The following is a 13103-nucleotide window of genomic DNA, read 5'->3' as shown; positions in this document are numbered from 1 at the left end:
TCATTAAAGGAGCTCACATTTACAAAAGAAACATTTAGGACACTTCTAAAGAACATCAAGCAACTAATTTGAACACAGAATGAAAACTGGGCCTTATTAAAGACAATGTGGTAATAGTTAAGGGGTGAAATAATTTTAACTTACTTCATCCAGCGAGTGATATATTTCATAGYTGTACTCAAGGAGGGACCTTCGATTTCTTTGTGGCCTCCATCCAGATTGTTTTTCTATTGCTTTCTGTAAATCTGATATGAGAATCCTAGATAAAAAAGATAGCTTCTTCAGCATATACTTTAAGAGATAATAGATCTATCTACATACATATCAAAGGAAAGGTTATCATATCCTTCAAATATATTATGGAAGTAACTGTATAATTAGGAATTATATTATTCTACACCAGTAACTTTTATTAAGCAAATTAAAGATTTATAGTCCTTACCTGCTTTGCTGAATTCTGAGTAGTATGTTAAGTACCTACCAGGATCAAGCTCTGTTTGTTCAACTTTACACACATCATTTAATTTCACAACTTCTGCTTATGTGTCTGTGCTCCAAACGAGATTTGAGAGTCTTTATTTACTTTTAAAAGATTGTGTATTATGCATGCTTATAACATTCCAAGGCTCTTAAGTTCCTTAGATCTGAATACAACCTAAACAACTTCGGTGCATTAAGAGCTGATCTGATGTCTGGCCTGTTTTCACGACCATCTGCCTGTCATACAGTTAAACACTGGGCAGAGAAGCCTGTCTTGCTGAAAGCGGCTGCTCACTTTATGCTCACTTAAAGCTTCCTGTCTTCAGAAATTTCTTATAACTTACCCAAACCTCACCCAGTCCAGCTAAGATTTTACACGGAGGTGTTACCTTCAGTTTTTAAAGTTTCATAATAGACTTAAAAATTTAGCTTTCTGCCAATAGTGTGCCATAAACTTAAGTAAAAGAAATCTAGCATTAATTTTGTTGGATAAGCTCTAAGTTATCATCCATCTGGCAGCTGTAGAGCTTTTTACCAGGGTCTGACCATCGATGCCCTGCAGATACCACCAGGACGGGAGGTGCAGAGGCAGAGGGAAGGAACACTTTGGAATTAACAAAACACTGCCCAGCTTCTTTCTAACTCACACCATTCCCATACCACAGAAGCCCATGAAAAACCATGTACTGTAATCTAATAACACGTTTTCAGGTTATTGCAGAGAACATTTGCTCTAGCATTTATAACCTTTGATGCACTGCTTTGCACCTAAGTTCTTCAACTGTCATATTTATAACACATCTAAAATGGCCTTCTGTCCTGTGATTGCCACAAACAGGAACAGCTGCAGACATGTGAATACAACTGGCGGCGGGGGGGCTAGTAATTAGGGGACATTTTTATACAGGAAAACAGAGAAATCATCAGCTCATTTTGAAATGTAAACAAAGATAAAAAAATCAGTGTTGAACCCACATAGCTAAGGCTATATGGCCTCCAAAATTAATTTCCTTATAATTGTTATCATATTTTTAGACAGATTTAGAAAGAGTTTATTGTCAGTGCAAAAATGAAACACTGATAATCATGCATATAATATACAATCCTCTTCTCCCGAGAAATAAATAGTCTTATACGGGACTTTATCCAGGTAACATTTACGAAATCTAGTAACTCATCCATACACTTAAGCAGCTCACTGATATGCCTTTAATGAGAAGATCACTTCTCTTGTCAATTATGAAGCTGATATACTGATAAACACCATATGATAACTATTTAAAAAACACTGTAAGCAAGGTGTGATCCTTCACGTGTCGTTGTGAGTTTGTTCCACTGGAAACAGAAAGTTATAAAACAAGCCCAGCACTTTCCTTTATAACTCATGACTAACACTTGTGTCCTCATTTACAGCCCGCTTGTAAACAAACCCAGTTCCTGTTAAATATAGAGAGAGGCAAAGCACACTGTAGAACCAGCATCAGTAATTACCATCCTGCTCTCAGCAGAGGTGATTTCATATACATTGAAAACATTAAATGACTCCAAAGGAAGACATTTAATTAAAATTGCCTGCCTGGGGGAGATTTTCCATTCTTCCATTAAAATGGTCATTTTGTTGAGGAAGTYTAGCTCTCAGACACTCTAATTGCTAAGTGGAACATACTTTCTGCCACTCGGTGCAGGAGACACAGAAAATGCAACAGGAGCTTACGTGTAGGGGATGCTGGCCTGCTGGAGGGAGGGCAGCAGAAGCTGGGACGCGTTGTGTGGTACTCGCAGGTCGGTGACTGTACCTTCAGCAATGTATGAGGTGCTGCTGGGCTGCCACAGGTCCACCTGTAGTGCAGGAACCAACCTGTAATTCATATGTATTCAGTGTAGCTGGGGAAATGCAGGAGACTGGCATGCTTGAAGTTTTGCAGGCATGCATGCTAGGCATGGTATAGACAACAGAAGCTAGGCTGGTCCCACTGATCATCTCCGGGAACAGAGCGAGTTTTGAGGAACGACTGCAACGAGGTTATTAGAATTCATGGGAGCTCTGCCAATGGGAAAAAGTAATGGGCCCAGGAACATCTCAGAGAGCTCAAAAAAAGACTTCATGCCAACTCCATGCCAGCTTCATCCCTCTCCTCAGGATACTGCACATTCCCTATATTCTGACTCCTGTGGAATCCATAAATCTTTTTGCTTTTTATTTGACAAGATGTCTTCTATTTTCAGTATGACAATCAAAGAAAATTGAAGAGAGGAAGAAAGTGTAGTATAAATCTAYGTTGCTTGCAAAGCATCCCCAAAGTTTTTCACTTTAGAAATGCATCAGAGGTCAGTAACAGAAGGTAACTAATACTTTAAAGGAAGCAATGATCTAACCAATAATTTTATATGAAATGACAGAACAACAGGATTAACATAAGAAAACAATTACAATCTTGTAAATAACATGTTATTTACTGAATAATAGTGCAAYGATTAAGTGTTATCTGTACCGGAACATACTTAAGGGATGCTTTTTTACTTTCTTTGGTTGCCAGATTGGAAATACACTTGGAAATTTTAGCCCAGAGCCTGAATTTTTAAAAAGGTAAGACAGTCTGAAAACAGGGATTTGAAACTCAGGGTATTCTGCACCTGTAGCATAATGGTCTGTTGCTGTTCCGACGTGCCAAAAATAGATGCACAGACTCTTAAATAGAAGTGTGAATAGCTCCTACTCAGCCACTGTGAATCCTGCAGAGTGAACACATGCTAAGAAACCTCCTCCCAGACCTTCTAGGTAGTCATGGGAGTCTATGAAAACAATATCAGCAAAAACCTCTGTGTTAATATGAAAAATGTGTGCATCAAGATCCACAAGCCTCAGAAATGATAAAGTCTCCAGGCTGAATGTAAAGGGAGAAATTTAGTAGGGACGGGTATGTGCCAGCATTTCCTTGATAAATACCCCTCAAATGTTGCTGTAATCAGCTGTAATGGACTACACTAACAGAAGTCACAGGTATAGCGAAGTGTCCCTTGTTCTACTTCCTCTCAAGGTTTTAAGGAAAGTTTCTATTACCTTGATTTTTGGTGGATTTGAAAAGCCCCTTTTTCTGTGCATATAAACTATTTTGAAATACCTATAGCATTTCACCTGATCTTGACATGAACCTTTATCAAGAAGTTGCAATTCTGCATCAGGGGTTTTCTTCCAACTGCTTCTCAAATGGATTTGAGTAACAAAATTCTGATCACTAAGAAGGCCTCTGATGCTGAACCTGCTACTGCTTCTTCAAGCAGTAGTTACTTCAGCTCAGTTACTCCTGCTAAAGGTCTGCTACCTTGAGAGAAATGAAACCAAGGGGTATCCTCTTCCCTTCCTGCCAAAACCACTCTGCTTCCTGCTGCTACAATATGGTCTATGGATCAGTGTGACTGTGGTGGGCGGGCGCAGTGTCTTTTGAAGTCTAACACAGCACTGGCAAAGTTCGGGAGACCTGTGAAGCCGACAGCAGCTGTGGCAGATGGTCAGTAGACACTGATCTCATGAATGAAATGGTGCTAAATGCAGCTTGTAAATAAAGATTATCTCACTATGTTAACACCTTATGTTTATTAGTTTATCTTCCTAATTTTTAAATTAAAGGCTTCCAGTGAAATCTCACCCTTATTCAATATGTTTGATCTCACATATGGTTAACTGGAAATGTGCATTTGATTTATAAGACTTATATCTAAAAATACACTCCACACAGACTAGATTCATTGCTCTTGCAGTAGCAATATGCCAACCAGCTCAGCTTGAGCCGTCTTTGTAACAATAACAATAAATTATTATACACAAGCTAAGAGCAAGTGGAGAATAGCCTGGCCAATTGCAATATTTAGTTATACAAGACCAGAAATAATAACTACAAAAAGGTAAAAARAAACCCCAAAACTATTGTGATATACTTGAAACTTGTCCTTTCTTGACAGACACTCCTTTGGGGTTTTTTTCCATTGTGGTGGAGGCTATAAACTAATCAATATGCACACTCTGGGCCACTACGTTACAAAACTTTTTCCTTTTTTTTCTTTTTTCTTCTTTCTTCTTTCTTTTTTCTTTTTTTTTTTTCTTTTCCTTTTTAAGCTATTCTAATTGTCCTTCACATCACAGGCTGCAAGGGAATTTCAAACCAATCTTCCTTTATTTCTGAATTCAGTGGTCTATTGCATACTGGTATCCTGTGAAAACACAATATATCATGACTGGTATTGTCCTGGTAGTGTGACAAAAAAAAATCCCCTTTTAGAACCACTCCAATTCAGTTTCCTATTTGGGAAGTCTRGTCTCAGCTGAGTCCTGCTTCTTTTCTTTATAATGTAAGCAAAAGATTCAATGCTCATCCAACAGATATTACCTGTGCTGTTGAAAGTACCTCTTGAATTTCTGACTCAATTCTGCTTTCTAAAACATATAATAGGAAACACATTTCTCTACCAGATGTCCTATTCACATCACAGCTTTCAGCTCGTTCTTGGTATGAAACAGAGACAGTGCATGAAATCAGCCAAGGAGAAGGGTGGATTTCAGAGTGGGCATGTTTGGACTGGGCAAAGCAAACCACCCTTTACTCAGTATCAGTTTTAGGAGGGCTCAGCACTGCATCTCCCATAGATAGGACGGGCTCCACTGTAGTCAGCACTTTTCTTTCTGCGTTTGTCTGGCAAGCAGCCCCAGGATTTCCATGCTGTGCTCCACTGGCTAGCAAGGGGGAGTGATATTAATTGCTCCCCTATTCTCAACAGTATAAATATATCAGCTCACACTGGGATAGCTTCCAAATAGTAGCAAATCTGTGCTAAATAGTCTTGTCTCTAGCTTTTGAGTCAGTTAAAACTAGGTACAGGGATAAACATTAGAAAGGATATGAATGCTAAGTTAGCAGAATTCCAAATTTCTTCCAAAATTTAAGACAGTGCAGATAATTTTCCAGTAAGACAAACATTTCATTGGTATAATCCAACATATCACATATATTACGCACACAAAGTTCTGCTGCCTGCCAAAACAGAAATGAAAGCATGCAGTTTTTTTCTTCATTAGTTCCATCTTTTCCTACACTTAGTCCTGTGTTTGTGGAAGTAGAGCCCAAGAAGGAAGGAGTCTCCTTGTGCTTCCTCAGGACACACTGACCACCACACATGTTCTGCACTCTTTTTCACTGAAAGAAATCTTCAGCTTCTTCAAGCCACAGGGCTTAGCTTGGCTCATGCTTTGCAGTTCAAGYCATATGCTTTGGCAGTAGCCTCTAGTTGTTCCTCCCTACCCTTTCATGATGAGGTGTTTAATTGCTCCTTCCATTTAGACCAAAAGGAAGATGCTGAGCACTCATCAGGTATGAGGTCAGTACAGATCAAAGAGCTGACTGTTGCTTCTCATCGGAACTGTGGTAACTCTGCCATATAATTAGGATGTGAGGTGCTCTGTCATGATGGGTGGGTTTTGCACTTAGGCACATATAGAGGTATATTCACATTTAGACACATAAACACCCTCAACTGTGTTGAAACTTATTAGGAACGTTTTCAGTCAGAAATCTSATAGAAGACTGAGGCTAGAAGAAGCAGAAACTATTCTACTCTCACTRTATCGCCAAAAGCCTGATTATCAGAGGCTTCCTCACACATGAAATAAATACAGACATATACATGTATATACATAAACACCCATAGCGCTGAATGGGATGACATCTTAGGCTTYTCTTGGCACATTCACAAAGAAGGAACAGTGTGGCAATACATATGTTTAGTTCTGAGACCGGAACTTCAGCAGATAATTACTTTTCTGCTTACTTATGCAGGAAAAAAAACATTTTTTATCACATTTTAACTTGAATACATATAGCAGCAGCTATCAAAGTGAATAGAAAAAGACTTATTGTTACCTCTCAGAGAAATAAAATGTACTAGTTTCTCCAAAAATATTATATACATTTGGTGGCTGGTAACAACAATTTCTTTATTCCATCTGAGCACTTGTCTCAAGCACAGGTAGAACATCATGCTATTTTAAGTTTATAGATGCAACTACTTTCTGTTTTCAGCAAGGTTTTGGATGGAGAAGATAACCTAAAGAGCTTGAATGTGAAAGACATGGAGAATAGGGCAGAAAGAAAGGGCAGCATTAGTGCTGTTGTCTCTCACACTGGTGGATAATTAATTATCAGCTGTTGTTCAGCTCAAAGCCACAGCACTACTTCTTTGGAACAGGTTCATTGCTGCAAATGTTCTCAAGATCAGGGCTTTATATTGATTTCCTCAGCACCCGCCCCTGCCAATTAGGGAACTTAATGGACACTCCTAACTGCAGCTCTTACTCTTACATGTAGAAGAGTCCAGTCACCAGTAGGAGTGGGTTTTCCCAGCCTTTCCAGAAGGACTTGCAAGGTAGTCATAGCTGCTAGTGCAAAGTAATTTAAGTTTCCGACTTAGCGCTCTAGACATTTAATTGACTCTACGCTTTTAGTATTAATTTGCTTTCCAGTGAGACTGGTAAGAGTAATTGTGCCAATAAAGGGGGGCTGATTCGTTGCACTGCAGYAGCCACAATACAGGCTGGAAGGGAATGTGACCAAAGCAGGGCCTGAGGTTTCTCATTCTGCTGCTCTTTGCGAGACTATAACCAGATAATAATCTTACCCCTCTCCTGCAGTGAGTAATTCTACCCTGGGCTCTGCACTGCAGGAAAGGGCTCTTAGGCTATTCCTCAGGAGAGCCACCAACTGAAAACTCAAGACACAATTACATGGTAATTGAATATCCATTCCTGCAAGTGCAGATGCCACCGGGCTAAGTATATTTGAAAGATATGAAACAGTCTTAACAGCCCCATACATTTTTTGGTTGTTGATTCTTATTGAGCTGTACATGATTTGGTTCATTTTGTAGTTGTTGCTGCACTGGAATAGTAACCCAGGAGCCTGATCCCGCTTCCACAGAAAAAATCAAGATGTGCTGAGCATTTGATTAAGCTCAGGCTTGGGCCCCCTTCTCATTTTAAGAGGGAACAGATTGCTCCTGTTGCCAAAGCCCAGTCTTTCTGCACCTGAGGAAAACAATACACCTACCCTGAAGGGGCTCTCTTGTTTCACCTGGCATTTTCCTACTAAAGTTTTCCTGGAGGAACTCTTTCTTTCTGAGCYGAAGTGGGTTTATAGACAGGTACTTCGTTATATTGATGTGTAACCTCTGATGTGCAACACCTGATGTTTCTTCTGCACTTGAAACTTTCTGCACATAAGTTAGAGTAAAATCTGGAGTAATGAATAAAGCATCTGGCCATACAGATACGTGATGCTTACTGCATGTGCTAAGCAAAACACAGGCAGCCTGGCTACTGGGCTAACTCCTTCCATCTGCAGGTAGGAATAGCTCCATTTTTTCACAGCTCCACTGTGAGGAAAACTCACAGGTTTTCCTACTGCATTTTCAGATGGTCTTGAATCTTTGAAGCCTTTCTTGGCACTTGTCTTTGAAGTCAACCGAGTCTTTTCCCCTAATGCTGCTTTCTGACTCCCTGAACTGCAATGACAGGCTCGGCTTGGGGATGGCAGTGGATAAGCAGCTCCTGTAGAGGTGCGAAACAAAGCAAGGGGAGCAGAATGGTGCCTTCAAGTGTCTGCCTCCGCCCAGGAATTTCCTTAGTAAAAGCTACTACAGGCGGAGAGCCCTAATACTATTATGCCAGGAATGTTCACAGAGCAGCAGCTTCCCTGCTGTCCACACAAACAGCCCTGACTCAAGTCTGACACGTGTGAGAAAAATGCYTGTAGACCGTTAATGGAATAGAAATGATGATTAAAGGCTAAAATGAAGCRTCACTTCACAAATGATGCTTAGAAAAATTAATTCCAAAGCAAATAAACAGATGATGAAAGTGGGTCTGAGGAATCCAAACAAATCTCAGTTTCCTTGCAAAGTATTTTGGAATGTGACATTTGTTTCTGTCAGTCAAGTCAAAAGATTTAAAATCATGAAAGGTCTATAAATCAGTAACAGACTCACTCAAAGGGTCTCCTAAGCAGGAAAGAGCAGGACAATAATTTCAGCGGGATACAAGACAGAGGAAAATGGATGGACAAGAGGAGCCCTTGGGGAACAGGCAGTATGTAGTTCTGGAATATTCAGATCACTCTGGCATCCCCATAAATATTCTTTTGTTTCTGTTATTSATCATTGTCACAATTTGCAAGTGACCAATGTAAAAAGAGTGAAGCTGAAGGTGGTATCTGTGGTTTTACCCACTCTGTTGTAAATAAGTATTTGTATCATTTCCATAAAAAGACTTTATACTTGGTGCCTATAATTGCATGAGAACAGCAGTCACTATAAAAATTATGACAATGACCACTAATGGGAAATAAAAGGTATGTAACTCTATGAGTTTGCACCTGAACTGCAAAAGACTTGGCTGCATTTTAGTCTAGCACAGCCTATTGCAAACAAGCCTTGAGACTACAGTGTGACTTTCCTGGTACTTTGSAGGAAGCTGGAGGAGGAGCTCCACGACACTTACCTCTGTCTGTACCTTTTGTCTGTACCTGGGAGATGCTGCTGGCACGCTGCCCTGTGTGAGGCACCRCTCCTGCCTGCTGCTGCTGTTGCCACTTGGTTAGAAGCAGGATCTGGCATCTGCTGCCTCGGAAGACAGGATGCCTTGGGTTCCCCAGCAGCCTCCCTTCTTGCAGCCTCAGGCAGGGCTGTTGACTCCTTCCTCAGCAACCTTTGCACATGCAGCAGTGCTTGCAGACTAAGAGCTCTCAAAGAGTTTGGAGTGATGGTTGTGCTGCGACGTGGAGCTCAAGCAGAGGAGCTGGCCCACAGGGTACGAGGCAGCAGCTGAGGCTAAGCCACCTCTGTGGCTTTGMAGGCTAAGATGATGGCAGGCAGGAACCAATGATTCCTTCCCGTGGCTCAGTTATCGTGAATGAACTTACTGCTTGGATACATATATATATATAAAAATCATTTCCAAGGCCAGCTATTTTTCCTGGCAGTCCAGTTTTATGAGTTGTGTTCATTCCATCGGGGAAAAAAGCAACACAGTGTTGCCTGCAAGTTAATCGAACTGCCCAATGAAGGCATCGATTTACAATAATGATTAATAACAAAGAACTGTTGGCAATGAAGCTATAGGGCAAAACCAATTTGTGGAAATTACTCAGCAAGTGATTATGACTAATGGGAACTGCCTTTGAGCGATTCATGAAGCAAAAGCTAAATGTGTGGAATGAAAGATTCATTACACATTATTCACTCAGTAAAGACAGTGGCATTTGTATTGTAGCAGTCTCTATGCTTCAGGTAGGTTGCAGGGTTTAATTTTGGTACTCAAATGGACATTTTTTTTTTCCCGAAAAAGCAGACATCTGTTCTAGGAAGCTTCAGTTACTAAGTTTAAAATGTCTGAAGTGATTCCATCTTCTGCAAATATGTGTGAGTTAGCCTTGCAGCTCATGTGCTGATAGCAGAGCCGTTCTGATTGAGATCACAAGGTTTCCATGTGGACTAAAGCACTGGGGTGTTAACACATCCAGCTTCTTGGTGAGCTTTGCAGACACGCTGCGTCTAGACTGTCATTCCTGTCCAGGACAATTAGCAAGGGCATTTCCTGAGTTACTTGAAACACATTAGGGCATGTAACAAATTCCAAGATCATCTTTCCAGTCATTCTTAATGTAGGTTTCTGTAAATCCACATTTACAAAAGCCCCTTCTGTGCCTGATCCTCTCCACCAAAGAGCAGTGGAACTTTGCACCTTGGTGACATGTCTGGCAATGGCTTCCCAATGGCAATAGGCAAACTCAGTCTCTCTTTCCCTGCTTCCCTGGGGTTTATTTGGTTTCCCCAAATCAAGTGAGGCAAACAACAGCTGGTTTAATTCTACTGGTATGTTGTAGATTGATACTTTCCCTTACTTTCCTATGAGGATAATCTTTTAAACTTTACCTGGCATGTGTTTTCCTTAAGCCAATCTGTCAGCAATGAGTTCAAAATATCATTATCTATTATAAAAGCTCCCCTAGAAGAAGGAGAAGAGATCCTATAAGGTCACACACACACGCACAMGCACACACACACAAAGGAAGATGGAGCAGATTTTATATTATGATATATACTTAGGAAAAATCAGTGGTAAGAACTGCTATTAAGAAACAGGCATATAAAACAAAAYAAATAAAAAGACATATTATGACTCTTTGTTAGTAAATGTTAATTTTCCTCCCGTTTGTTTTCCTTTTGTCCAAAACAGTGGTCTATAAGAAGGAGTAGTCTTGCATTTGTTTTTTAATTTTGCCTGACACTGGAAGACACTGCTCTGCAATGGGGTAATCAGATTTTCTTTTACTCTTTCATGCAAAAACACTTTTGGCCGACAGAGATAAATCTTCCTTTTAATTCTCTGGATTGTGAAAGAGAGGCCAGAGGCAAATGCTAAGAGTCATTACCTTAGAAGCAAAGAATTWAAAGGCAGAAATAAATGGTTGAGAAGCTGGTGAGAGATAAATGGTGAGAAGCTGAAGGCTCCACCACYGTAAAGCTCCACCAACATAGTAAGGAGGGAGCCTAAGACAAAAGAGATTTATCTTCTCCTTGCCAGCAGAGAAAGCAGAGGAAGAGCAATCCACAGGTAGTCAACGCAGKCTGATCACCAGACCAGACCAGGCTTGCAGAGCATTCTGAATTCGGAGGTTGTTTTTTCTACATTTTAATGTTTCTCTGTGAAGATGCGAAGAGTGAAGGGTAATTTGAGGTTAATGATCTGATGGTTGCGCTGTTATTCCAGCATTAAGGAGAGATGGACCTGCCATGTCCCAGCTCCAGCACACATCACTGCGTGGTTCTGCATGACCTGCCATTGCCTTTCCGCATACCAAAACACAGTGACAAGCAGCAGACAGATGATMTGTTCTACACAGGTGAATTGTGGAAAAAACACATGACCTGTTTGTATCGAATCTAGCCGTAGCCACCCTGCGACATACCTCCTGTTTTCACTGACTTTTCTCATTCTTCTGTTCCTGACAATGAGGGGGCAACAGCAGCAGATCATATGATAATCCAGGTTCAGCTGCCATCTTATATGACTTTAAAGAAAACATTAAGATTCTTGCAGTTAATCCCAAATATTTTCTGTAAAAAAAAAAAATTGTTGCTATTTGATGGTTATTTAGATGGAGATTTGCTGTATCTTGAAAGGTGTCTGGTTCCRGCTTCATTTCTCTCTTGAGGAACAGAATATGTAATGATAGGTTGCTATTAATTTACCATCAAAACCAAAATGCATTCAAAGGAGATGCCTCTTCTGGTTCTCTGCCTCTAAAATGCAAAACCCCAAAGCCAATACTCATAGCTATTTGTGTATTACTGCTATAACTCCTGCTCATATCACTGTTGTTTGTCAGACAAGTTGTGTTAAGACAGTGACAGGATTACATCAATACCTTGTTCATACCTGCTTTGCATTATAATTTTTGTTTGCAAACTGTCTTGTATCTCCTCCTGTGCAATTACCAGCACAGAGCGTCAAGACTCCTGTATAAAAAAAWGGAGCCTAAGTCCTCAGGCAGTGAATTCAGCCCTGGGGAAAGCTACATGTTGGGGGGAGGCAAGGGCCAAGGGAGAACAACACAGGGACATAAAAAGTTGCACTACTCTAAATGGATGGTTCTTTTGAAGYATTGATGTCTTACGACCACTGCTGCCTTCTGTAGATGTTGTGAATACCTGGCACTTCAAAAAAGTGATCCCTCATAAGTGAAAAATGTTGAGCCTTCTTTTTTTCCTGGAAAAGACAATGAGGAATTAAAGTTAAATGTATCAATAATTGGATGTGTCTATAGATGGGCAATGAAGCAGCTGTGGATGAACCAGTCCTAAGACCTGAAAAGAAGCAAAACTCACCCCGTTTTCATTAAACTAAGTGCAAATGAAGTGTTAATGTTTCCTTTTTTTTTTCTTTTAGTCTTCCCTTCAACATCTCCAGCTCATTATCTCACCAAAACCAACTTTCCAATTAACTAGCCAGATTCCAATGCACTTTGCCAAATTTTTATTATCTTAGCCTCAGAGTTGAAGCATGCAGTTATTAATTCAAATTGCTACTGGTTCCACTTTGATGGAAGTGGGTGAAGGAATCTCCTGAAGGGAGCTCTATAATGAGAACCAGTTTCAGGAAGGTGAAACCCTTTTGCTTAACAGGACTTGCAATAAGAAGAGAAGGTAAAAACACATGTGCTTACTCTTCATGTTCCAACCATTAGGGGGAAGAAATTAATGTGAAAAACAGCTTCCATGTGCATTTCTTGGATTTATGGTTAGATATTTTTCCTAATTGTAAAATGATTATTCTTTTTTGGGCATTACTTTAATTTCACAATTGAATCAGGCCCAAAGTCTCACTGAGATATTAATAAGCACTGCAGAAAAAAAATGCACAACAGTATTCTTTAAGAGACTTGGGCATTGCAACAAAAAACACTATAATAAATAGTGTTCAGACCCAGCACCTGTTGAACACTGAGATTCCTTATGCAAGATATGCAGAGGCTGGATCTCTGAAGAAAGAGATTCATAGAAGTTCCATGCTGAGCAGG

At 40.2% G+C, this 13103-nt stretch overlaps 1 protein-coding gene across 1 annotated transcript in view; it reads right to left on the bottom strand.

Moving 5' to 3' along the window:
- CPA6 (carboxypeptidase A6) overlaps positions 1-13103 on the bottom strand; it is a 73701-nt gene that overhangs the window by 25537 nt on the left and 35061 nt on the right. The window contains exons 3-4 of the mRNA XM_026035602.1: positions 2195-2319; positions 145-259 (exon numbers count right to left, since the gene is read on the bottom strand). Of these exons, the coding sequence (XP_025891387.1) occupies positions 145-259; positions 2195-2319 (240 nt within the window). The remainder of the gene's footprint in view (positions 1-144; positions 260-2194; positions 2320-13103) is intronic.

The sequence above is a fragment of the Nothoprocta perdicaria genome, unplaced genomic scaffold (genome assembly GCF_003342845.1).
Source record: "Nothoprocta perdicaria isolate Ctin4 unplaced genomic scaffold, notPer1 scaffold_162, whole genome shotgun sequence".
Classification (NCBI taxonomy): domain Eukaryota; kingdom Metazoa; phylum Chordata; class Aves; order Tinamiformes; family Tinamidae; genus Nothoprocta; species Nothoprocta perdicaria.
The sequence above is the reverse complement of the archived record's forward strand: the minus strand, read 5'-3'. Positions and strand labels throughout refer to the sequence as shown.